The 26,422-nt window shown below is 49.4% G+C and overlaps 1 protein-coding gene across 1 annotated transcript; it reads left to right on the top strand.

Annotated features, from left to right (window-relative positions):
- On the top strand, positions 1–24,424 carry Adra1d (adrenoceptor alpha 1D). The gene is made up of 2 exons (XM_047536080.1): positions 1–1,919; positions 21,083–24,424. Exons 1-2 carry the CDS (start codon positions 809–811, stop codon positions 21,682–21,684), a joined length of 1,713 nt encoding a protein of 570 aa, XP_047392036.1. The 5' UTR covers positions 1–808; the 3' UTR covers positions 21,685–24,424.
- The last annotated feature ends 1,998 nt before the right edge of the window (positions 24,425–26,422 follow it).

The following is a 26,422-nucleotide window of genomic DNA, read 5'->3' as shown; positions in this document are numbered from 1 at the left end:
CGCCGCGACACTGCACGGTCCAGTCCGCAGTCCGCAGATCCCGGGCGCTTGCTGCTCTCTGGCGGCGGGAGTCGGGAGTCCGGAGTCCAGGAACCGGGAAATCGCGCCTTCTAAGCTCCGCGCGTCCAAGGGCAAGCAGTGAGTGACCCGGAGACTGGAGAGAGGGAGCGAAGAAGATGGACGCGGCCGAGGGCTGAGGGCAAAGGGGGAGGGGGTCCAGAAGAGGAGCCGGAGAGAACCCGAAGGGAACAGCGAGGGCAGAGAGCTCTTGTGGCACCAGCGGTGAGGCGTAGGTGGCGAAGCACAGGAGCCGGAGCGCTTGCCAGCACAGCAACCCCTCCGGACCTCCGCACACGCGGTCTCCTGGAGTCCAGAGCCCCTTCTCCCAGGGAGCTCGGCGCCCCCTCTCTCCGCGCCGGCCGCCCCCTCCTCCCTCCACGCGCTGCCCCTCCTCCGTCCCGCCCCCCGCGCGGAGTTGGGAGCGCCGCAGTGGCCACTGCCTGCACCGCCGGGTCCCGGAGCCGCCGCTTTGCCCGAATCGCCTGGGCAAGCTCAGAGAGCAGCGCGAGTCACCCGCCCAGACTCTTTGGTCCAACTCCACGGCCGGCCTCGGGGAGCCCCGTTCGCCTCCGGGCCTGGCATTCCGCTCTCCCGCTGCCACGCTACGCATCACAGGAACTTGGGCAGGACCCAGACGGGACTCGCGCGCGGGGCTGATCCCGGAGCCCTGCGGCTATGCCCTCCGGCCCCCTCCCTGCCAGTCGCTGGTCCTGCATCTCGGCAAGGCACCCGACGGCTGCGCGTTGAGATGACTTTCCGCGACCTCCTTAGCGTCACTTTCGAGGGACCCCGCCCGGACAGCAGCGCCGGGGGCTCCAGTGCGGGTGGCGGCGGGGGCGGCACAGGCGGCGCTACTGCCTCGGAGGCCCCAGCGGTGGGCAGCGTTCCGGGGGCCACGGGCGGCAGCAGCGGCGTGGTGGGAGCGGGCGGCAGCGAGGACAACCAAAGCTCCGCGGGGGAGCCGGGGGGCACGGGCGCGGGTGGCGAGGTGAATGGCACAGCGGCCGTCGGGGGGCTTGTTGTGAGTGCGCAGGGAGTGGGTGTGGGTGTCTTTCTGGCAGCCTTCATCCTCACCGCTGTAGCGGGCAACCTGCTTGTCATCCTCTCGGTGGCCTGCAACCGCCACCTGCAGACGGTCACCAACTATTTCATAGTGAACCTAGCTGTAGCCGACCTGCTGCTGAGCGCCACCGTTCTGCCCTTCTCCGCCACTATGGAGGTTCTGGGCTTCTGGGCCTTCGGTCGGGCCTTCTGCGACGTGTGGGCCGCCGTGGACGTGCTGTGCTGCACGGCCTCCATCCTTAGCCTCTGCACCATCTCGGTGGATCGGTATGTGGGCGTGCGACACTCACTCAAGTACCCCGCGATCATGACAGAGCGCAAGGCGGCCGCCATCCTGGCGCTGCTCTGGGCCGTAGCCCTCGTCGTGTCTGTGGGGCCTCTGCTGGGCTGGAAGGAGCCGGTGCCCCCGGACGAGCGCTTTTGCGGCATCACGGAGGAGGCAGGCTATGCCGTCTTTTCTTCGGTGTGCTCCTTCTATCTGCCCATGGCAGTCATCGTGGTCATGTACTGCCGCGTCTACGTGGTCGCGCGCAGCACCACGCGCAGCCTCGAGGCGGGCGTCAAGCGTGAGCGGGGAAAGGCCTCAGAGGTGGTGCTGCGTATCCACTGTCGTGGTGCGGCCACCGGCGCAGACGGGGCGCATGGGACTCGGAGTACCAAGGGCCACACCTTCCGCAGCTCGCTATCCGTTCGCCTGCTCAAGTTCTCCCGCGAGAAGAAGGCAGCCAAGACGCTAGCCATCGTTGTGGGTGTCTTCGTGCTCTGCTGGTTCCCCTTCTTCTTCGTCCTGCCCTTGGGTAAGTGAACCCTCTCCCACTGGCCCCTACACTTCCTCCCCAAGCCCATGGCTATGGCTTCCTGGCGGGCATGGATGATCCTGCACCCTAGAAGGATGATTTAGCAACTTTGTACATGGAAAATAAGAAACTGGTTTCGTTTTGTAGGGTTCCAAAACCTCATTCTTCCCCTCTTCACTGCTAGTACAAATCCTGGTCTTGTTTCCAGCTCCTCTAACCATAGAAAATCCTTAGAAATCCTTGTAGATTTCTCCCGTAGTGTGTGGTCAACTGTGTGTGTGACCCCTACACACACCCCCACCCCCACGTGAAGTAGGCACACAGAGTGGATGGGTCCACATGTGTTCATTCATTCATGGGCATCAGGCCCTGGCCAGTCAACATGTGCATCAGCAGACACCAAAAGCCACCTGCCTCCTCCAGCACTCATTCGGTTTGGGAGCTGGCCTTGCTGGTATCTTTGAGTGCACCCCTGAGCTTTTATTTCTGAAGGCTCTTTGTGAAAGAGTTGCAGGAGAGGATTGTGTGGCATGAGAAGGAAAAAGACGGGGAAAATTATAAAATGGACAGTTCATATTGTTTATCATCATTTCTTACATTTTCTAAGTCCTGTAGCTCTTTCAGGGAACTTTCCTAATTCCTTCACAAGTTGCCCTGGGATTGTGGGCAACTGTTCTCAGGGGCTTCCTTTCACTCCTTGAGAGCTCTCTTGCAGCAGGGACTGGGGGGCTGGACCAGCACAGGGAGAAGAAGGGGACAGCATCTCTGGGGACACTTGCCTGGAGTCACTTCCCACACAGCTACAACCTCAGCCAGCTCAAGCAGGACATCCCCTGCCTTTTCTCCCTGACCTGACTCCTTCCATCTTGTGAGGCTGAGTCAGGGAAGAAACAATGGCCTCCCCTCTGCTCCCCTGCAGGCCCTCTCCACACGGCAGCCACAGTGACCTTTATAAATTATAAATTAGATGTGTCACTTTCTCACTAAATCCCTCAGTGTTTTCCCACTACCCTGGAAAGAAAATCCAACTGTACCATAGCCTGGAGAGGGTGGCCTGCAAATTTATTGTCTAAGCCAAAACAGAACACTGAGGATTTACACAAGAACCACAGACATCAACTAGGGCGAGTCAAGACATGTGATTCCCCTCCTGAGAGGAGGTCCCAAGTAAGAGGCCACCTCCAGCTACCTTGCCCCCATTCATTCCCTCTACCTGCCCTCTGCATGTTTTACCTCTCTGATCCTCTTTTCTTACCAAACCCATGCCTATTTCTGAACCTCTGCATCTGCTCTTCCCTCTATCTGGACAGTCACTACCACCACCACCACCCCTGGGTCCCTACTGGCTAACACTTCATCCTTTAGGTCTTCGCTTAAACTTCCCCTCTTCTTAGAGTTATCAGTCTCAGTTTGTCCTCCCTAGTTTCTCCTTCAAATCATGAGGTTCTCTTTCTTCACTAAATCATCAGTTATGTTACATCTGTGTGTGTGTCGCTTGGTTTGATGTTTGACTTCCCTACTGGCTCTGAAGCTCTGTGATGGCAGGGTCGCATGACTGTTTCATCACTGAAGGCACAGTGGCCAGCACAGCACCTGGCATATGAGGGGCAATAGAACCCCACATTGAAAGCCACAGGCCCTGGCACCAAACAGCCAGGATTCAAGTTCCAGCTCTACCTCTTACTAGCTGTGTAACTTCAGGCAAATGCCTTACCCACTCTGTGCCTGTTTCTTCATCTATAAACAGGGATGGTGGTGATGATAATAATGCTAGCCTAGAGTGCTATTGTGAGAATTATCTTGCATGAATGTAACTGTGGCATGTAGCAAATGCTGGATATGCTGATGCCAATGCAGAGTAAGGCATGAATAAAATCCCCCACTTGAGATCATCTGCCCAAAAGCTGCTATGGGTACGGGAGCAAGGAATGTTCCGAAAGCAACATACCTGGATGGGAGGACAAATGATCAGTCAGGAGAAAATGGGTGTGCCCCCCACCTTAGACACCTGCTCACCCACCCAGGGTTTAGAACTCTTAAGCTCCAGCCCCTGCACCCAGTTCATTCTCCCCCTGCCTCTTTATTTACACATTCCTGGAGGGAATACCACCTCCCTTTTTATATTTTCTTCAACGTCTTTTAAAATTTTAATTACAGAATAATACACAACTGAGTAGAAAATAATATAACAAGCACCTATGTGCCATAACCACCCATGTTGAACAGATGTTAACATTTTTTCCATATTTGCATTAGATCCCTACCTCTTGCTCCTTTCAAAAATGAAAAAAAAAAAAAAAATAGAACCCAGCTGCAACTCAGTGCCCTCCTCCCGGCCTTCCTCTTTCTCTCTCTGCCTCCCCAGAGGCAAATCTGGCATTTGTCACTCCCGAGTATTTGTTTATACTCTTACCACAAGCATCTGTATTCATAACAAAGGATAGCATGGCTTTGTGTGACTTTAGAATTTGTATCAATGGCACCTGCTGTGCATTTCATTCTTCTGTTTGCCTCTTTTTACCCAATATTATGTCCTTGAAATTTATGCCATGCTGGGCCATTTTCACAGCAGTACATTTGAGTGTCTTCCAGGTGCATTGATCCAGTGTCCTGCTGATTGTGTGGTTTTTCTTGGTTTTTGCAGTTACAATAAGGACAGCAAAGGGCTACTGCTGCTTTTTGGGGTCCAGATCACATGTTGCCCTCTTCTAAGAAATCATCCCTACACTTCCAGGGTCTTTGCCCCTTCCTGGCATGCAACTGCTCTTCCTCAATTCCTACATCTCCGCTGCTTCTCACAGGTGGCATGGGGACCCTTAGAGATGTTCTGTATCTTGCTCTGGGCAGAGATCTGCATGGGTGTATGCATACGTAAAGTCACAGAGCTGGATGTTAAGACATAGGCACAAGAGCTCAGGGATCTGGTGGAGCCGAATGGAATGGCGTTGACAATAATGAGGCAAGAGACCAGAAGTCAAGCAAGGAAACAGAATATTCCAGTCCTCCTCATGTGACTTGAAGAGCTAATACAAGGGCAGAGGCTGCTATGGGAGCAGGAGTGGCCTGGAGGCCGTGTAGGCAGAAAAAATGGGCAGGAAGGTCTCACACCCCTCAGGCCTGGGATTGGGGAGGTGCCTTTGGAGGAGCCTGAAACATTCTGAGCAGCACCGCTTTGAAGGGAAGGTGCCCTCCAAGGGGCAGGCAGATCTTGGCATGGAGGTGCCAGGTATATGGTGGAGGATGGAGAATGTGGCGAACTTCAATATGGGGTCGAGGATGGGGGTGCTTGCAGGAGCATGGGGTGTAGTCTCCCAGAAAGGATGGAGGGAGTAGAGAAGAGAGGCGCTGGGGTGGAGCTTAGGGAACACCTGCTTTGAAAGAACCAGAAGAAGCAGAGAAAGAAGCAGCTGGGCTGGGTGTGGTGGCACATGCCTGTAATCCCTGCGGCTCAGGAGGTTGAGGCAAGAGGATCACAAGTTCAAAACCAGCCTCAGCAATTTAGCAAGGCCCTAAGCAACTTAGTGAGACCCCATTTCAAAAAATTTTAAAAAGGTCTAGAGATACGGCTCAGATGTTAAGTGTCCCTGAGTTTAATCCCTGGTACAAGGGGGAAAAAAGCAGCTGGGCAAGAATGCCACACAGATAGAGAACCTCCCTCCTCACAGGTCCCAATGGCTACACTGGTTGTAATGAACACCAGAGATGGAGGGATTAGGATAAAGTAGTATGTGTCCACAAAGACCATAGGCCACAGAAATTATGGGGCTAATAAAGACACTACCCAGGGCTGCCTAGCACACCACAGTGTCCCCACTAACACCTGCACACACAAAGCTAAGTAGAAGCAGCAGCCCCAAGAACAGCAGAGACAGTGCTGGTAACAATAGCCACCAAAAACCCAGGGGATAACAAGAAAAAGTTCCAGAGTCCTAAAGGGACACTGGCACTGTGGACCATGGACTGATCACCTAATGCTGTGGGTCAGGCCAGAGAAGCATCAGAGAGAGACAGCACCACCAGTGGGTGTCCTAAATTATGAGAGCCCCTGGGGACACAGATGCCAGACACCTAAAATCCTGAGGGGCCCAAAGAGACTGGGGATCACCCCCCACATTTCTGACTGCCCCACTTTCCTGATAAGGAGCAACTGCGTAGCACACATTCCCCTGAGTCAGGCAGAGAGTACCTCAGTGGAACCTTAGACATCAAAAGTTCAACACTAATTCTAGGCCGCAAGGATTCTGCTGATTGCAGAGATGGCTGTGGACACATAAACACCACCTACTCCTCACCCACCCTGTGACCTTGGCTTCCATGCTGATACCCCAATGAACCTTCTGTTCCATGCATACAGATGGCACATCCCTGTTTACCTAGGACAGACCTGCTATGTGCCTGTTGACCAATGTGATTATGATAGTGCTGTCCTTTCAGTCTCAAAGATGTTCCTGATTGGATAAGAGAGATTATGGACACTGGTTTGTGAGGCCTGTGGAGGAGGGGCTGTTGGCAGCCCTGCCCAGGACAGACACATACCCACTGACCTCAGCAAGCTGGCGCAGGGCTAAGTGCCATGGAAAATCACAGGAAACTGCGTAAACGGTCTCCGCTCACGGGCATCCTGTAGCCTCAATGTCTAGAGCAGCGCAAACCTGCAGAGGGTTATGGGGAGAGGCAGCAGTCAGTGCTGCTGCCTGGGACTTCCCTGGAGGACCCCTGAGGTGGGAGCATGGTCAGCATGGAGTTGTAGCCCTGGGAGGCGTGGGTGGCTGGAAGTGTGCCTGGTTCAGCCTTCTGCCCCTGGGATACTTGATGCAAGAGTCCCCTTGCTCCCAGAGGTCTGGACTTATCACTCAGTGTGATCATGCAGGTCACCTTCCCTGTGGACCAGAGAGGCACAGGAAGAACAGGGGAAACCTGCCACTAGTAAGCATCCATCTGCTGAAGAGCTTCCTTCCTCTTCCCAGAGCCTCCAGAGACCATGTCTCTCCTTGGTATCTTCATAGCAATATCACTTGGCTACCTTCGGCTTTTGCTGCCTGGGAAATGCCCCCAACCAGTCCCAGAGGCAGATCTGTTCCCTAAGACTCTCACACACACACACACACACACACACACGCACACCAGCCACACCCCCTGTCATTCCTGATGACCACTGGCAGATCCCCCAGACTTGCACTCCCAGCTGTCTTTTGTTAGGCAGGTCACAAAGCATCCCTGGCCTCTGAATGCTATCACCCAAGGCATGCCCAGAGGCTCAGAATCCAGGACCCCCCAACAAATGCACTTCAAGATGTTCAAGCTGTCCAGAGACCCAGATATCAGAAGCCCCCACACAGTCCAGCCAACGTCCCAGGACTACACATCAGCCATCCACAAGCCACACTGGGTCTCTCTCCCTACTGTCAGTCTGTCTTTCTGGTACAACACACCTCCCTGAACACCCAGACTTAGTTAGGTGTCCACATGCTCCTTAAACACTGCACATACTTTCCCCAGAGTACACTGTCCTTGTCGATACTCAATACATATCACAAAGTTTGAGGAGCGAGAGAACTTACTATGTGGACATAGAAGAGTAGCCATATTTCAGGGGTGCCCCTGGCTTGGGAGTCTATGAGACAGTCTTGTAATGCATAAGGGTCAAGGGATGAGGCCAGCTGCATCAGCAGGAGAATGGAGAAATAAACTGGACTACTGTACAACAAGGAAAAGAACAAATTATGGGTGTACACAACAACAGGGGTGGATTTTGTGTACACTATACTAAACAGAATAAGTCAGATCAGAAATTTAAAGCATGTGTTCCATATGGTTCTATGTATAAAGTTCAAAAACGTGAACTTAATCAACAATAAAAATCAGGGTAGTGATTGTGTGTATGTGTGTGTGTGTTGGTACCTACTGGAAGCGAATACTAAAACCTTCGGCAGGGCTGACAGTGTTCTGTATCTTCTTCTGGGAGGTTATCACATTGGTGTTTGCATATGTAAAGTCAGCAAGCTGTATGCTTGAGATGTACGCACTTATGAACTTGACTGTCAATTTGAGTACCTTAATTAGAGCAAGACAGGGCAGGTGGGAGACTGTGACCATACTGAGGAATTGATGTCCAGAATGGAAGGCACACTGTGACAGTCAGGTAAGGAGTGGTGCAGACAGGCGTGTCTGAAATTTGGCCAAGTGCCAAAGGACCCACCTCCACAACTTCCTGAGATACTTCTTGGGTCTGCAGATGCAGGGGAAGAGATGGGGATGCTGTGTGACAGGTCTTTGGTGATGACATTAGCCCCCCATCCCAGTGCAAAAACCTGAAGAAGAGGCTGGCATGAAGTCTCCTATCTGTGCTTTTGTGGTACTTAGCACATAATATGTACTCAGAAAATATGTGCATAAGAAGGAAAGGGCAAAAAAAATTTTTTTAATTAAAAAAAAAAAAGGAAAGGGCAGAATCCATGGTCTCTCTCCATCCTGCCATGCCAAGGGTCTGTGTGGTAAAGCACAGCCTCCTACTTACTTTATTTTTATTTATTTTATCCACCTAATGTGAAATCTACCCTCTTAATAAAATGTCAAGTGTGCACGCAGTATTGTTGACTATAGGAACCATGTTGTACAGAAAAGCTCTAGAACTTATTCATCTTCCTGAACTGAAATTTTATGCCCATTGAATGGTAACTCCCATAAGGAATTGTGAAGCACCATCCTGCTCTTTGAGTCTATGAATTTAACTATCTCAGGTGCTTCACATATGTGGAATCCTGTGGTATTTGTCCTGTGACTGGTTTATCTCACTTAGTGTACTTCCTTCTATTAAATGTCAACCATCCTTACTAGTGAAATGAGTGTGTGACTATCAGTGTACATGCCTTAAAAAATTTAAGCATATCTAACATTGATCAAGTGAATGTTAATGAATAAACAATAAATTAGGGTTCTTTGTGGGATTGTTGTTTTGGGTGTTTTGTTTTGTTTTGGTTTGGTTTGGTTTTAGTTTTGGTTTATTCTGCAGTGCTAGGCATCAAAGTCAGGGCCTTGGACATGCTAAGCACACTTCTGCCACTGAGCTATAGCCCCAGTCCTGGATTTTTGTTGGTGGTGGTGGTTGGTTTCTTTCTTTCTTTTTTTGTTCTCCGTGGAAAATTTCAAGTACCTACAAAAGTAGAAGAATAATATAATTAAACCCCATGTTCCTGTGACCCTGCTTCAACCCAAGGCTAATCTTGGTTGGTTTCAACCCTCATCCACTCTCCCACCACTACAGATTATTTTGAAGAAAATCCCAGATACCATATCACTTTGACTGTAAATTTTTCAGTATATATTTCTGGAATATAATAACATTAAAAAGTTAACTACAATTTACTGTAACACATTATAATAACCACTTAATATCATCAAATACCTATGTAGTGTTCAAAAGGAGCTGATTGCTTTATAAACATTTACTTTGTTTGATCATTGGATCCAAAAAACATACATGTATTGTATGTGGTTCATTTGCCTACTAGGATTATTTAATTGATAAATTCCTCCCCACCACCACCACCACCACCTCTTTTTTTCTTTCAATTTCTTTAGTAAAGAAACCAAATTACTTCTCCCAAGGTGTAACCCACAGTCTGGACTTTGTATCCTGGTGGTGCCATTTACCATTTACCATGTCCCTCTGTTCCCTGCACTGCCTATAAGCTGGTTTGATGAGATTCAGGTTTGGTGGTTTGGACAAGAATTCTCTTGTGCAATGTCAAGATTGATCAAGGTTCAGGTACTGTCAGCGGGAGCTGTCCATTATAAGGTCTACTGCCTTTAGCAGCACTGATCATGGCCTGGACCACTGGGGCTTAAAGTGGTAGTATTTTAATCCTATCAGTACTTCTTCATTTATTCACTAGAATTCCAAAAAGAATTCACCACTAGCTGTTTAGCTGAAATAGTGTCTATAGAAAAGGCAGGAGAGGTACTCAATGTTCCCCCTTACTTATCAAATGAGGAGTTAATTCTCCAGTGTTCTTTCCAAAGGTGACCAATGGGGGATTTTTAATACCGTGGTAATGCCATGGTTTTTAGACATCCATGCTATTCTGACACTTTACACACATCATAATTTGGGGCTTGACCAGTGGGTGCCTTTTCAAGTTGGCTCCTGAGACTTTGGCACAACCTAGAGAATATTGAGTACTTCCTTGCTTTCTGATCTGGTGAGACATTTTACTTTCAGCTTATGCTTTTCCTGCCCTGGACCTGGAAATAGTTATTTCTCTAAAAAGTTCTGGTCTCTTTTAGTGGAAAATGACAAGTCACAGACCAAAGAAAGTCTGAGCTTTCAGCTGTTCCCTTGATTCTGAATTGGTCACACATCCAGTGGACAGAGCTAGGAAATACAATCTTTTGTAAAGGAAATATACACCACTGATGGGGAAGGGTTTTTGTCCTTGGGCACAGATACAGATCCCTTCTCTGCAGATCTCATCCTCTGCCCAACTCCCGCTAAAGTGCTGGTCCAAACTTTCAATGACCTTTTGAATGACCTGCCTCATTCATTAAAGACCTGAGTCTTAGGGTCACAAGATTTCTCCCCCACTTTCATCCCTGCCCTGTCATCAGTGTGACATCGCTATATTGAGGCTAACCATGATGACACCTTGGCCTCCCATTACAGTGACCTTCCTTCCCCCCATTCTACTTAGGGCCATGCCCAAGTTCACATGCCTGCCCCCATCTGTTCCTGTCCTGCCTCCCACTATATCTCTCATTGATCTTAACAACCCAAGCCTTCACCCTTCTGCCCTACATTTTGTCACCTGATCAATTACACCTCCCTTCCCTAGTCAGTTAGTCCCATGATCTATCACTTCATCCTCTCTGACCATTTTTAACTCTCTCTCCTCAACCTACTTCTACTTCCTGAATCAGGCCATTCTTCCATGTGGTATAGAGTGGTGTGCTGGGAAATTTTCATTAATGGCTCTGGGATGGAGTTGATTTGTAGCATCTGCCCATTCCCATGGTATAAATATTCCTACTATGGTCAATTGCAAGCTAGCAAAATACACACACACACACACACACACACACACACACACACACTAACCAGCTTGCAAAGTTCCTGAAAACTGAACCATCATCTCTCATGAACGAATGCAAACCAGGATCTAGGTAAGCACTCACTAAAGAAAAAATCATCTTCCATAGTCAGGGCTCTGCCTGGTAGCAGGCCTTAGGATCTCTCCAGAAGTCCTTCAGGTTCCCAGTCAGGTCTAACTCCCTTTCAAAGCTCTTTGCTTTCCAAAAGATCTTCCTGTACCAGCCACTGCTTGACGCTCCTTACCTTCCACCTCTCCTCTGCCCACACCCAGCGTACTGATATGTCAAGAGCTTCCTTAAAAATGAGTTTCCATCAACCTTGTGGCCCCCTTTTCCCTCACCCTCTTCCTGCCTTCTCACTGTGATCTTTCCTTCTTTTCACTTATTTGCAAGAGTATTCCTTGTTACTTAACTTCTTTAAAGAATATTCTGCTATTGATAATACTCCACCTACCAATTAGTCTCACTCAAATATCTCCTGCCATCCTTCCCCCCACCCTCATCCTCTGAGGACACACTGCCCTGGATCTTCCTTTGGCATGGTCACTGGTGGCTGCCAGAACCTCATACTCAGGGGCTTCTTCAAGTTCTTCTTTCATTCACCCCTGTATGTCAGCTTGCATTCTCTCTCCTGGCCTCTCAGAATTCTTCATCTCCCTCTTTACCTGTTACTCCTTTACCTGTGCCTTCTCAACCTTCCTAGAAGGCCCTCTTCCCCTCAGATCCATATTTAAGTTCCAGACTCACATTCCAGGTGCCAAAGTCCCACCAATGTTATTTTCTTGTTGCTGCTATAACAAATTACCCTAAACTTAGTGGCTTAAAACAACATATTATCTCCCAGTTCTGAAGGTCAGAAGTCCTAAAAATCAGTCTCCTTAGGACTGAGCTTTTCCTAGAGACTCTAGGGGAGAATTCCCTTCTTGCCTCTTCCAGCCTCTGGGGGTGGCTGCATTCCTTGGCTCTAGGCCCCTCCTCTACCCTGCAGGCATGCTCTGATCTCTGCTTCTGTTGTCATGTCTTCTCTGACTCTGACCTGCCTGCCTCACTTCCCCTCACAAGGACCCCTGTGATTACTTTGTGCCTATCTGGAGAATTGAGGATCGTCTCCCCATCTCAAGGTCCTGAATGACATCTGCAAAGTCCTTTTCAGCATAGAAGGTGGCTTTCATGGGTCTGGATATTTTGGGGGCTCTTATTCTGTCTGTCACACTTGCACACCCCAACCACACTGTCTTCCCTTTCTGGTCTCCCCTTTCTTCTCCTTCTCAAGCCTTCCAGTCTCCCCAGGGTTAAGGATCAATCCACAGCCATGTTTTCATCTCTCACCCAACCCCTCAGCCCCTGCACACAATGCCCAGGCTCAGTGCCATGCTCCCTCCTACCCCAGATGCTGGCCAAGAGAAGGTCCCAGGCATTGCCATGGGACATGACTACTTCCTGCATGGCCCAATCCTCTTCTGGACCTGCAGAGACCCTGAGTCTACTCCTCGGGGATCCCATCTCTAGCCCAGGGAGCTCTGCTTCACCTTGCACCCTAGAGATGATGGCGGATTTTCATTCCTTCACTTTGTGGGTGAAAGCCCAGGAGAACAAAGTTCTGGGCCCTGAGAACTAACATGGGGCCTGGGAGGCAATGCTCAGGCAGCTCAGTGCTGGGACTCCCAGACAGAGTGGCTACTACCAGAGGACCTTCTCTGCACTGGCAGAAGTGCCATGTGCCATTTGCTAGTGTGCCCCAGAGCTCAGAGGCTCACGCCTGGGTCAGGGTCCAGTGTGTCTGAGCACAAGGGCCATTCAGCAGAACTGCAGTCTTGGTCACTCAGAGCTTGAGTATGGCCTGTTCTAAGGCTACAGATTAGATCAGGGAAGATCAGTGATGAGGTGGCAACAAAGAGGAGGAAGAGAAAGAGAAAGTAGAGAAAAGAGAGGAGAAGAGGAGGGGAAAAAGTGGAAAAGAAAGGAGCAGGAGCTGGTATAGGCCTCTCGGTGGCAAGAGGACATGAGTCCACGGCTCATCTTCCTAATGTGGCCTCCACACAGCCTCTGTGCTCTGGGAACTGCCCCTCCTTCCCCACCCTGCTGCCATGGAAGTGTGTCCCAGGTCAGACCAATAGTTCACTGTCGGCCCCAGGGAGCCCAAGGATCCTGAGGCAATCATGGCAGCACAGAAAGACTTCTGGCCTATTCCTGGTCCCTCTCAAGAAAGAAGAGCCTGCCAATTGCCCCTTACCATGGAAAATTGGCAATGCAAGGAATTCAAGAGATTTGGCTTGTCACAGCTGGCCCCACAGTGCCCTCAACTCACCCCTCCACATGCTCACAATCCATGAGATCTGACTCCTACCCAGCTCACCTCTTTCTGGCAGCCTTCTGTGAGTGTTTCCACTTCAAATGGCTTATCTCTTACCACTCTCCCTCTTGCCTTCTGCTGCAGCCATCCTAACTTCTGGTTATCCCTCAATTTATCAGGTACCCTGATGCCTCATGACCTTTGCTCATGCCCTTGCCTCTGCCTGGAAGTCTCTTTCCTCAGTCGGATGTCAGATGCATGGCGCACTCCCCACTGGGCCCTCAGGTCTCCCCCCAATGTGCTTTATTAGAGAGGTTTATCTGACCCTTTCTAATTTAGCAAAGAGGTCTGTGAGGAGTTGGAGGTTCAGCCCCTCTTGGGAGGGGCTGTTGAACTCTAGGGTCAGAGCCACTGCAGGAGCAGCTAGAGAACTGAGACAAGAAAGGAATCTGGAGCTGGAATTCCTTCTCTGCTAGCCTCACTGGAGGGAGGAGACCTGAATATCTAGAAGGACAGAATATTTTTAACACTTCTGTATCTTTCAGCCAGAGAGGATGGTGTACTATGGGTAGAAAAATCACTAGTGGAGGAGGGGGTAGGAAAGGGGGAAGGATGGGGTGAAGCCTGATATTTCATGGTTGGCTACAAGTTATGGGAGAGACTGGCTGTGAATTCTGATGGTCTGCCAAGAACAAGTTCCCTTCTGGTGATGCCAAAAGAGTACTGTTAATCACACAGTCTGCCCCCTGGCTTCAGAGCTGTCTGTTCTCGGCACTCTTGGGCCAGTTTGCTCAGCTCCAGCCATGTCCTTTCCTGCCTTACCTGTTATCTCAGCAGCTCCTCCTGGGTTTGGCCATTCCCAGTCCTTAGAAGAGAGGACTGGCCTATGATAATCTACGTTGCAAATAATCCCCTGCCTCAGTTTCCCCAACAATTCTTGGACTGGGCTGACCTAGCCGACATGCTTGTTTGCTGACACAGGCGAAACCCTGCCTCTTCTGCCAGCAGAGGTCCAGTCCACTGGGCTCTAGATCACATTCTTGACACAGACTCCCCTGTGTTAGTCAGTTTTGCATCACTGTTAAAAAAAAAAAAAAAAGTACCTGAGATAATTAAATTAAAAAGAGAAAAGGTTTATTTTGGCAGATAGTTTGGGAAGTTCCAGTTGATGATCACTATGCTTTGAGACCTGTGACAAGGCAGTTCATCATGGCAGAAGTGCATGGCAGAGCAGAACCACTCACCTTATGGCCAGGAAGTAAAGGAAGAAGAAGAGGAAAATACCAGGGTCCCACAATCCCCTTTAGGGACATGCCACCAGTGACCTGAAGATCTCTCACCAGGTCCCACCTCTTAAAGGTTCTATCCCCTCCCAGTATCTCCCAGACTGGGGACCAAGCCTTTAACACATGGGTCTTGGGGGGACATTTATCCAAATCATAGCAACCCCAATAGAGGGAATGGAGGAAGGCAGGCAGGAGCAGCCATTCCAGCTGGATGAAGGCCTACCACATGACAAAACAAAGACAAGTATCAGAGAAGCAGGCAGGAGCTGTTTATGGTCAGTCATCTCCCACTTACATCCTTACTGTCTCTACTCATAGGTGGTAAGAGTAGCCACTGCACTTCCACCCCACTCCAAACCACCTTTTGAATGAGGAGAAATGGACAGAAATGTGCACACTCCTGTCCCACCTTTCACAACAGCAGGCAGACAAGTTATGGTGGTGACCAAGGACTAATCCTTGGATCAAAGTTTGAGGACCAAGCAAAAGAACTTGAAGAAACATTCAGGAACTTGAACAAGAGTGTGTTGGATCAGGTTCCCTGGAAGCAGAATTTGAGATGGGGGCTCTTTTTATAAAGAATTAATTGAGAGAGTGTTCTCAGGAGATACCTGGGAGGAAGGGAGGAAGCAGATGGGGCAGGGGAAGAGTTAAACTCAGACTGTGGTCTCCAACAAAGGCTGGCATCAGTCTGACTCCCCTAGGGATCGAAGCAAGAAGGGCAGCACAGAATTGTACCACATTGAGGCAAGGAGGCTGTTCCTGGCTGCAGGCTGCAACATGGGATCAGATTCATCTCCCCAGTTGAAGCAGTGCCCATTGGCTAGGGACAATTCTCCAGAGAAGAGGATGAGTAGTAGCCTTTGGTAGCCAACCCTCACAGCAGCTGGGAGTGGGGGCACCAACAGCATCCACTTCATGCCTAAAAGGTAACTTTTTTCCATATTTTTATTGGTGCACTATAATTATATGTAGTAATGACATTAGTTATTACATATTCATAAATGTATACAATATAACAATATAATTCAGTTGATATCATTCCCCAGTATTTCCCCTCTCCTTCCCCTCTTCCCACCCCCTGATCCCTTTCTTCCATTCTACTGGTCTCCCTTCTGTTTTCATGATTTCCCACCCACCTTATTCTCTAGCTTCCACATGTGAAAGAAAACATGCAACCCTTGACTTTCTAAGTTTCATTTATATTACTAAATCTAATATTCTCAAGTTCCATCCATTTTCCTGAAAATGGCATAGTTTATTTCTTCTTTATGGCTGAATAAAATTCTATTGTGTGTGTGTGTGTGTGTGTGTGTGTGTGTGTGTGTGTGTATATATATATATATATTACATCTTATTTATTCATTCATCTGATGATGGACACCTAGGCAGTTTCCATAATTTGACTATTGTGAATTGTGCTGCTATGAACATGGGTATGCATGCATCTCTATGATGTACTTACTTTAATTATTCAGGATAAATACCTTGGAGTGGTATAACTGGGTCAATGGTGGTTCCATTCCTCGTCTCCAAAAGGTAACTTTTGAGCAAAGATTTGCAGGAGGTGAAGGAGATGCCCAGGCAGCTCTCTGGACTCATCCTAGGAGTCTGGGGTCTACTTGGTGCCCTCTCCAGAGAGCAGGCAATAATAGCCCAGCCCTTCTGAGTGCCATAGGGTACCCTTGAGGCCCTACAGAAAGCCAACAACGTCTCATAGCCTGGGGCAAGCTGAAGAGAGTATGCAGGACACACACACTCCAAAGACCACTACCACCTGCCCAGGCCACAGGCAGGGTGAGATTAATCACAGAAACACCTGCAGAGAAGGTGGTCTCTGCAGAGTCCACAGGGGACAAGCCACCTGTGGAGAAAAGAGGAGGGCCACACTCCTGGCCAGATAAACCATGCTAAAGCCCAGAAGTGGGTACAGGCATGCTGCTCATGGGGCACCTGCTAAAGGAATAAAGGGAATGACTGTGGTCCCTGACCCTTTATCTTTAAGTGATGAAGTGGGAAGACCAAGAACTTTAGGACCAGACAAGCTCAGTGCATAGCTTGACGCCGATCTCTAGGGTTAACTAGAACCTCCACAAAGTAGGATGTCTTGAGGATTCATTGAAGAAAACATATCACAGGCCCTACGTGGAGCCTAATGGATACTAAGCACTCAGCACATTGGAGACCACCTATCCAAATGCCATTTATGCATTCATTCAACAAATATTTCAGAGCCACTGTTCTGGGTCAGGAACTTGTAGCTAGAGAATGGAATAAAAAGACAAATTCCATCCCTGCCTCCAAGAAACATCATGTCATAGAGTAATGGAGCTGTAACAAATTTTATTGAAGGGTAAGTATACAAAAAAGGAAAGGAAAGGAAACTGACAAAGGGTAGTTTACAAATCACAAAATTGGCATCCTGGAAATCAAAGATAAAATGAGCAGCATCCAGGCGGACAAGAGGGATATCCAAAGGCTGGGAAAGCAGCGGGGTGACAGGTGACATGCCCTGGGGAAGAGAGGCAGCAGGAGTGACCTGGAAAAGGTGAAAAGAACAAGGTCATGGCCAGAAAGACAGCAGCTGTGACAGGGTGGATCAAGGACCTCAGCACAGGCAGGGACACCAACCGTGGGTGGAAGAGTGACTCCTTTCTAACCAAGGAGGAAGAGAGGCCAGAAGGTTTGGGCAAGCGGCTAGCTTCTGTGGCCTCGGTTCCCTCTGTGAAACAGAGGATAAGATCGGCTGCTCTGGAGAAGAGAGGGTGGTGGCCAGACTCAGAGAGCTGGAAGGGCTGGCACAGAACAGTAGAGAGAGCTGCCAAGGATGAAGCTGAGATTGCTACTGCTCCTGGACATGGCTGAGGTTGGAGGCCTAAGCATGCTCAGAGATGGGTTAAATTGCCTGGGGTTAGGATCTGGCTGGATGAATCCAACCTAAGTCCAAGGGGAGGATGGAGTAGGGAATGGCTGAAGTGCTAGCAAGCAGGTGTTCAGCTAAGCCTAGAAGCAAGGGAGGAATCCGAGGAGTTGGAAGAAGGTCAAAGCACAGATGAGAAAGAGAGGACAGGAAGTCATGGTCGGCAGTGGGAAATGGGTTTTAAGTGAGGAAATGAAATGCTCAGGCTTCCGTTTTCAAAGGATCCCCCAGCTGCTGTGTGGGAAGCAGGCTGCAGGAGCCTTGCCCTTAAATGTGTGGCACACAGGGCTTGAGACATTTATGGATTCTTCTTTTTCTTTTTTCTTTTTATTTCTTTTTGCTACTGGCGATGTATCTCAGTGGTAAAGTGCCTCTGGGTTCAATCCCCAGTGCCAAAAAAAAAGAAAAGGAAAAAAGAAGAAAGAAAGAGAAAAGTCCATGAATGTATCAAGCACTATGTGCCAAGCATTTAAGGTCAAAATAAACAGAAAACCAATAATTACCTCCAGTGTTCTTGACCCTTAGAAGTAAGTGTGATGATCTGGGGGTTGGCTGGGGAGAAAGAAATACAAATAATTCTGCTGGATCAGGAGGAGTTGATAGAAAGAAGTTCTCCAGAAAGAAGTCCCACTAAAAGCTGGCCTGTAGGAACCTCGGGCCTGCCATCTATAAGAACATGAGGAATGTCTCCTAGGAGCTGTGGCCTGTGGAGTCTGAAGCCCAAGACACAGATATCTGGAGACCTTTAGTCCCCTAGACCTTCAGCGTATATGGCACCAATTCTCCCTGAGCACCTGCCTGTATCACTACCCAGGAACTTTCTCTGCCCACCAAAATCCTTGTTCACCCAGTTAACAGGCAAGAAGTAGGAAAAATGAACACCCAGATGGAGCAGCCCGACATGACTGATATAAATACCCCACCTCCCTTGCCCCTAGTTGGGTCACTCTGAGGTTTGTGTTCTGCACAGTCACCCAGAGACCCTCTGGTAGGATTAAGCCCCAGTTACCCGTATCAATAACTAACTTGATAGCCATCTCTTATTGGCTCCCTGCTTTTTTCTTTTTCTCTCTCCACTCCAGGTATTTCATTTGCCTCCCAAATTAATGACTGGCATTTAAATCTTTCTCAGAGTCTACTTCTGGGAGATCCCAAAGTAAGACAAAATCCTCAATAGGACACACTGGGGAAATCTTGGGATAGGAGGCTGAGTTTGAATTCTAGCTCTCTGATAAATAAGGAATTCCCTGTTCACAGCAGGCTTCACACAGGTCAGTTGAGCATAAATTAGAATATTAATGTTTACAAGACCCAGGCCACATCATAAAATGCTATGTTGCCCCCCCCCAATCTGAATAAAAACCATGCTGGTAACAATGTCCTTTGGCCGGCTTCAGGCTCACCACTGGAAAGCATACTCCACTGATTTGTCATCCTGGGCTAAATTTAAAAGAATTGTAGTCTGAGTCAGAAAGTTATTTTCAGCACTTGATCTGACTGCAGCCGTTGAGGGATGCTGTTTTTGAGGGCCGCCTTCCTGGAAGCTGAGGTCCACCCTGGTGACCCGCACATTCCAGGGACTACCCAGACCTCTCCCAGGGAGAATCATCTCTTCAACCCACCCCGACTGATGCTCCAGCAACCCTAAACCTACCACATCTCAGTTACTGTTTCTGCTCACTCTCTATATGTGGAAACTGGTCTCTCCTCAGGGATATATTCGCCACTCTCAAAAGTCACAGAAAGAGTAGGAAGGGAGGTGAATAGACACCAGTTTGTGGTGGTGTTGCGATGCTGGGGATCACAGGGCTTCACACATGCTAGACGACCACAGTACCACTGAGTTACATCCCCAGTCTCTCACTGGTATTTAAGAATCTGCTAACGCATTAGTTCTGAAACCTATAAATCTTTACCACATCCCTTCCAGAGAAATATTATTATCTCTATTTCACAGAAATACAAAGTGAGACTTTAGACAGCCAAATAGCTTGCTCATGGGCTGTGTGATGCTGTGTGGCCCTCCTCTTCCTCCACCACATCCGCGGTACCCAGAACTGTTTATATATGGTAAGGGTGGGCAACATACAAGGGTCTCCAGGTCAAAGAGTGGGGCATGGTGCCTTTTGCCCCTCACTAGGGGATCCTGCTTTTATTTGAGAGAGAGCAAGAGGAGATACAGAAGTTTCCACAGTTTGTCAAGGACCCTGGACTGTTTAGTCTCAGGCAGCTGCAGCCCCTGTCTAGAATGGAACACCCTGGACCCCCTACTGCTTTTGAGGTAGAGAAGGACAAGAAAGTGGCCTCTGTTTCCTGGACTCTATCTTTGCAAGTGGCTGTTCCTTCCAGACACATGGCCTCCTTCAGGTCTATGGCAGGGATGTCAGGGGAGAGGTTTGTGGGGAGGAGGGTCTTCCTAGCACAGCTCCAAGACCAGTATCCCCACCCCCACTGCTTAGTGCCCCCACAAAGTCATCCCAGAAGTCTTCCCTGACCACCATGGGACAGCCTCCCTGTCCTGCATTCTGATAACCCATGGGCATTGTGTTTATTGAAGCCTAATTCTATGCCCAGTCTCTGACCTGCTTCTAAAAATTCATGGTTCTTAACCCACAAAATAAAAGTTGAACTTTCCATTTAAAGCCCTTCACCATCTGTCCCAAGTGAAGTTTCATGAGTTGATCCTACGGCTATTTCCAGGCTCCAAACTTGGCATCCTTGCCCACCTGTGACTTTTACCTGTAAGACACTCTGACCCTTCCCAACCAGGCTGATTCTCCGAAATCCCTGGAAGCTGTTGCCAAGCCTGAGCCCCCTCCATGTGTGCACAAAACTGAGTACTACACTACCATCACCCACCTGCATTTCAGTGATGTTCATATTGCTACCCAGGGAGCAAGGACCATGCTTCCTGCCTCCTCACAGGAGAAACCAGTACAATGCCTGGCATGGGGTAAGCCTTGGTTTAATTTCCAGGTTCTTACCCCTTTTGGTGCTAGGTACCTGGTGAAATCTATTCCTCTTCAGTAATACTTTCAAAAGCATAAAACAAAATAGAAAAAAAATGGCAGATGAAACTGATTTTACTGAAAATGTCAAAATATTTTTACATGAAATCAGTGACTTGGTAAGAAATGTGCCTCCACATTAAGGCATTAAATGAGATCTAGTGATACATTCTAACGACTGTCATTTTCAAATAATGAGAAGCACAGAGAAAATCTCATAACATCCGCAGCAATTGAATGTGATAGGAAAATAACTGCGGGAACTGCCAATCTTGCACTATTCGTTCTGATCTACAAAAACAGCAATTTCACATGGTTTTGTCCAATTCTACTCTAATTTGTTGCCTGAACTCACTGAAGAAAATGTTCAGTTTCAGGTGGAAGTGAGTAAACGTGGAGATGATTGCTTTTCCCCACCCAAGTTCATGGAGCTCCTAAATTGTATCTCTGGGGGAGATCCCTTGAAGCTCCCGGAAGTGGGTAGAGAGGCTGTCCCCTTTGCGCCCAGGGCCTGCCTGGACCTCTCCTTCCCGGAGCAGCTAACCAAACCAGGTCTCTGTGCCCTACAGGCTCCCTGTTCCCGCAGCTGAAGCCATCGGAGGGAGTCTTCAAGGTTATCTTCTGGCTCGGCTACTTCAACAGCTGCGTGAACCCGCTCATCTACCCCTGCTCCAGCCGCGAGTTCAAGCGCGCCTTCCTCCGCCTCCTGCGCTGCCAGTGCCGCCGCCGCCGACGCCGTCGTCCCCTCTGGCGCGTCTACGGCCACCACTGGAGGGCTTCGACCAGTGGCCCGCGCCCCGATGGCTCCCCCAGCCCGAGTGCCGCGCCCCCCGGAGCGCCGCTGGCTCTCATAGCGCCCCCAGCTCCTGACTGCTCAGGCACGGACGAGGTGCAGGCTCCAGGCTCTAGCCGTCGAAAGCCGTCCTGCGCCTTTCGCGAGTGGAGGCTGCTCGGGCCGTTGCGGAGGCCCACCACCCAGCTGCGGGCCAAGGTCTCCAGCCTGTCACAAAAGATCCGCACCGGGGGCGCGCAACACGCAGAGGCCGCGTGTGCCCTGCGGTCGGAAGTGGAAGCTGTGTCCCTAGGCGTTCCCCAAGATGTGGCGGAGGGCGCCACCTGCCAGGCCTATGACTTGGCCGACTACAGCAACCTCCGGGAGACTGATATTTAAGGACCCCCAAGCTAGACTGGGGAATGTGCTGAGGGTGGGAGTAGGGGCTTTGTGGGGAGGGAGGCTGGGTTTGTTGGCGAGGCCTGGGTGGATCAAGGACTCAAAAAATGTTCAGGTTGGGTGCTTCTGTGGCATCCCAGAGCAAGCAGGGCTGGAGCCCTTGAAGGGTGGGGAGTTATGGGGCCCCCTGCTGGACACAGGTGCGCAGAGCTCTTTTCCTAGGAGGGAGGGGCTGCATATCTGTGATGCCATTCGCACCCAATTCCTGTTTTATAAACTAACAGCCCCACCTGCCCTGCCCTGACTTGAGTAGGCAGCCTCAACTATGGCCAGGCAAGCCCGTTCCTCCTCTTCGAGAGGAAGAGGCACCAAGGTCTTGCGTGACTGCCCCCAGGGGAAAGGACAATGGGGTCAGGGCTCCTGGATGGGCAATTTCTCCTTAACTGCCTACTGGCGGGACCCAGTGAACCTACCACCACTGCTGGCAAGCTTTGGTGGCATATTGGATGACTGTCATACAAACCCGTTGTGTTTTGCCCTGGAACCACTACCCCCTCCACACGCTCCTACACTGGTCCATTGCACACCCATCACCTGGCTCTGCCCCTCATTACTTCCCTTCAAGGGCCTTACTGTTTACACTCTGTACATAGCTCATTGTGCCTGTGCCCATCACTTCTTGCTGGGATTCTAAGCTGCCAACTGGGGAGAGCTTTATTTGTCATTTTGAAACATATTTATTGGTAAGAGTACTTATATTTTGTCCAAATTGTGCAAACTTTAGCCTATAATCCATAAAGAATTTTTTTCTAAAATCCTTAGAAATCCTTAGGTGCACAACAAGATAGACTAGGTATCTATTTATCTCTCTAGTTTCAACTCAACTGTCTCTTTAATTGATGACTACTGTCCTTTGGGTCTTTTAGCATGACCAAAGGACTTGGGAGTTTTATTGGCTTTTAAAATTCACATGATTAATCCTGGTAACCAAATTGTAATCATAAGCACAAATTTTCCCCTGATGCATCCCTGATGCTTTGAGGGCCTCAGTGAGAAAGGTGGTCATCAGTTAAATGGGTAAAAAAAATTGCTTTATATAAAAAGATATACAAGCCCACGTAGACAGGTATACATGGTTAGGAAGAAAACCCATACCTAGCATCAGCTGTTTGTTAGCTTTAAGTAAAATCTCATATTCCCATGGATTGTAGGAAGTTCAGTCTTCAGCTAGATAATACCAACCACATTTATCCAACCAGCATCAGAGTGATGATTGTGGCCAGTGAACCCTTGAAAGGAGCAATGGTTAAACATCACCCTGGGGTGCCTGGGATTATTCTGAAACTAGAAAAGTCACTGCTGAGCCTACATGGACCAATATTGTGTGCCGGAAGTCTCTATCTTGTACAAGGGAGGTAGTCTATTCGAAAGGTCACCACAATTTCAAGCCTTTGACATCCCCTTTACAAGGTAAAAAGGCAGCCAACAGCAGGACTTGGAAGCAGATATTTCACATGGTTGGTCTATAAAAAGATCTAGGCTTGCAGACCTGACCTTCCCAAACCCCCAGGCACAGGAAGGGCAGTTCATAGCCAGTGCTGGGAGTATAGTGCATACTTTGCACATATTGCCACTGTAAAGCTGGGAGGCATCCCTTGCTGTCTTCTCACAGAGGTAGGAGCAATCTTTCAAATCAGGGGTTGGAGAAGAGGCAGAACCCAGTGTCAAATGACTGAACATTGGCTTCATGCACAGTGGTAAACAGAGTTCTGAGCAAGGTAAATGCTGGCTCCCACACTCCAGGCTAGTTGAATCCACAAGAGGTCAACAATGAGGGCAAGAGAACAGAATGGGAAGGAGGATTTGGGGGGCCTCCCAGCCCTATATACCCCAATGGAAGTGGAGGCAGGAAGAACTGAGGTCTTGCTCGGTACTTGTTCCAGGTGTGATGATCACCTGCAAAACAGTTCTTAGGTTCAAGCTTCAGCCCTGTCTCCTGGGCACAGCAGCCATTTGCACCCAGCTGCCTCCTCCTGTACCCTCACACCAGCTACCAAGCCCACCAGAGGTGCAGGAGGGCTGCAGAGCCCCAGCGAGACCATGCCATATAGCAGAGGCATCCAGGGATCTTGCTCTAAAAGCCAATAGAATGCTGCCACTGACCTTGCTCTTGGGACATGTCAGAGGGTCAGAGAATAGGCAAAAGGAATGAAAGGAATACCAACGCCCTTGTGGAAGAGGGAGTGTTGCGAGTGATTTGGGAATGCCTGGAAGAAATGCATTCGCAGCACCATCTCCTGGGTCCCCAGGTGCCTCGGTCCCCCAGTTGGGACCTTATGACTGATTAGAGAGACTGTCCTGGGGCTGCACATAAAAGAGGGTTATTGCCTTGAGGGAATTTCCTTTACGTGTGCTTCAAGGATGGATGAAGTCTGAAGGAATCAGTGAGTGGGAAAGGGATGATCCTGTGAGATGTGATAGGGACAGAAGCAAGCTTCCAGGGACAATGGCATTTGCCTAAGTCCACCTCCCCTATCCTTAGAAAGCTTCATTCTTGCTTCCCAAGGGACGGAAGCTGCAGTCTGCCCTCCCTCTCTAGCAGGCTCCTGCCACCCACCTTGCCTTTCTTCTCACACTCTTCCAGGACCAGGGCTGCTTTTGCAAGTCACCTGGGACAGTTCCTTTCTCTGCTCTCCTCCACTATGACTCTGCCACAGTCCATGTTGATGGCTGCACCATGCTTGCTGAAATATTCACTCCCTGCCTCTGGGCCATGCAGGGAAACCTGTGGGATCCTAGGGTCTCTCCTGGTATGTTAAGCACCTCTCTCTCTCTCTCTCTCTCTCTCTCTCTCTCTCTCTCTCTCTCACACACACACACACACACACACACACACACATACACACACACACACACAAACACACACACACACACACACACACACACACACATACTTTCTCTAAAGCCTCTCCTCCCTGCCCTTAAAAGTTTCCCCAGGGTTTTATTCCAACTTTTCTCAACTCTCCACATAATCTCATCCACTTCACATCATCTCAATGACCACTTGCTTATAAATGACTCCCAAGGGACTGTCTTCAGCTCTGCATGTGTTCACCCTCCCCCTTGGTGACCTCCAGACACCCCAAATACAAACCCCAAGGCTACTTGCTTCCTGAACCTGCCCTGCCCTTTTGATCTCCAACTTCCAGAATCTTCTCAAGTTCTCAAGACCTCCTTCAAAGATCCCCAACTCAGAACTAAGCCCTGAGTAGCCCACAGCCCCCCTGGATGCTCACACACAGTTCATCCTGGCCAGAGTCTAGAAAGTCAGCTATGCTGTGCACTCCTGTGGGACTGCCTGCTTCCAGTCCACCTTACCCTCCCATCTGGAGCCCCACTGCCCCTGCAGGCTCCACACCGCCACTGCCACCAGCCATTCCCTCCCTTGGTCCCTCCTGTTTCAGGCGCTGACAGGTCCTAGGGAAAGGTTTGGAACCTCCATTGCCCTCCCCTCAGTGACCTGTCAGAGCTCAGACTCCTCAGAGCCTTTCTGACCCTGAGTCTATTCCTGTCCTGTTATACCCCCAGGGGGGTACATGTTCACCATCCACTTGGAAAGAATTTCCTTTTTTTTTTTTTTTTTTTTTTCCTTCTTGACTTCAAGAAAGCACAAAACCAGATGCTTGCAAAGGCTAAACCAGTCCCCGCAGCCTCTCAGCCTGGAATAGCTCCCCAGGGAGCTATTGGATCCAGGTGGCTCTGGGGGGTGGGACCTTTGGGAAGTGGGACTTGGCACTGCTCTGGCTGTCTGAGCTGACCCACCTTCCCTTCCCCCATCCTGCCCCTTGAGGGAAGAAGGGCAACAAAGGCAATGTTGAACAGATCCTACGCACATTCTAAAATTGCCCTGGTCTCGGGGTTACTAAGGGGAAACCACAGGATGTGTTTGGAACCAAGAAGAAATCCAGGAAATGGAGCCACACAGGTTGAACTTTCAGAGCCAGGAGCCAGAGGTAAGGATGCACTGGAAGCATCTGCAGGCACCTCAGCTGTGACATTTGTGGACATTTCCTTCAGTATTCACCATTCATGTATCTCCACCATACTGCTAGTGTGTAGTGTCCACCTCTTTTGGTCTTACCAAAAACCAGAGAAGGAATCCTTTTCCTAGAGGGAATCAAATTGATCTCACTCATCATTTGAGCCAAGCCATAAGGTCGGTCTATGGATTGGCTAATTTGGGGTCAGGCCCATCAGTAGGGGCAGGCAGATGGGAGTGGAATGTGCCTACTGTGCATGAGCCTGTGAGAAAGAAGCAAGTCTTTCCCAGAGGGGGCAAGACTGGTCAGATAATGACATCTCTAGCACACTGGGTCAGTTACACATGCAGCAAGCAATAAGGAAGCTGATCAATATCTATATAAACCCCTGGGCATTAGTGTTCTCACTTGACAAGTTACAAGGCAAACAGGTTGCTGGAATTGCCACACTCTTTCTATCTGCTTCATAATCTGTTGTGTGAGCTTTTGTCCTCTTTGTTGCTGCATCATGACTAGTGGCTCCATTTTTCAAGTTGTTATTCAAAGCAGAGAAAGAGAAGGGTCTACCTCCTTTCCTCAAGCTAGCAAAGCTTTCACAGAAACATCCCTACACCCCCCACCTCCACTCAAGGTCGTATTTTCCAGAACTGGGTCACATGACCACCCTGCACAGAGACCGGAAAAATAGGTGTGATTGG

Source organism: Sciurus carolinensis, chromosome 2, assembly GCF_902686445.1.
Source record: "Sciurus carolinensis chromosome 2, mSciCar1.2, whole genome shotgun sequence".
NCBI classification, from domain to species: Eukaryota; Metazoa; Chordata; class Mammalia; order Rodentia; family Sciuridae; genus Sciurus; species Sciurus carolinensis.
This window is presented reverse-complemented; position numbering and strand designations above follow the sequence as displayed.

Coding starts and splice junctions, on each gene's coding strand:
- Adra1d (XM_047536080.1), top strand. CDS start 809: ATGACTTTCCGCGACCTCCTTAGCGTCACTTTCGAGGGACCCCGCCCG. Junction 1,920..21,082: donor CTTCTTCGTCCTGCCCTTGG/GTAAGTGAACCC, acceptor TGTGCCCTACAG/GCTCCCTGTTCCCGCAGCTG.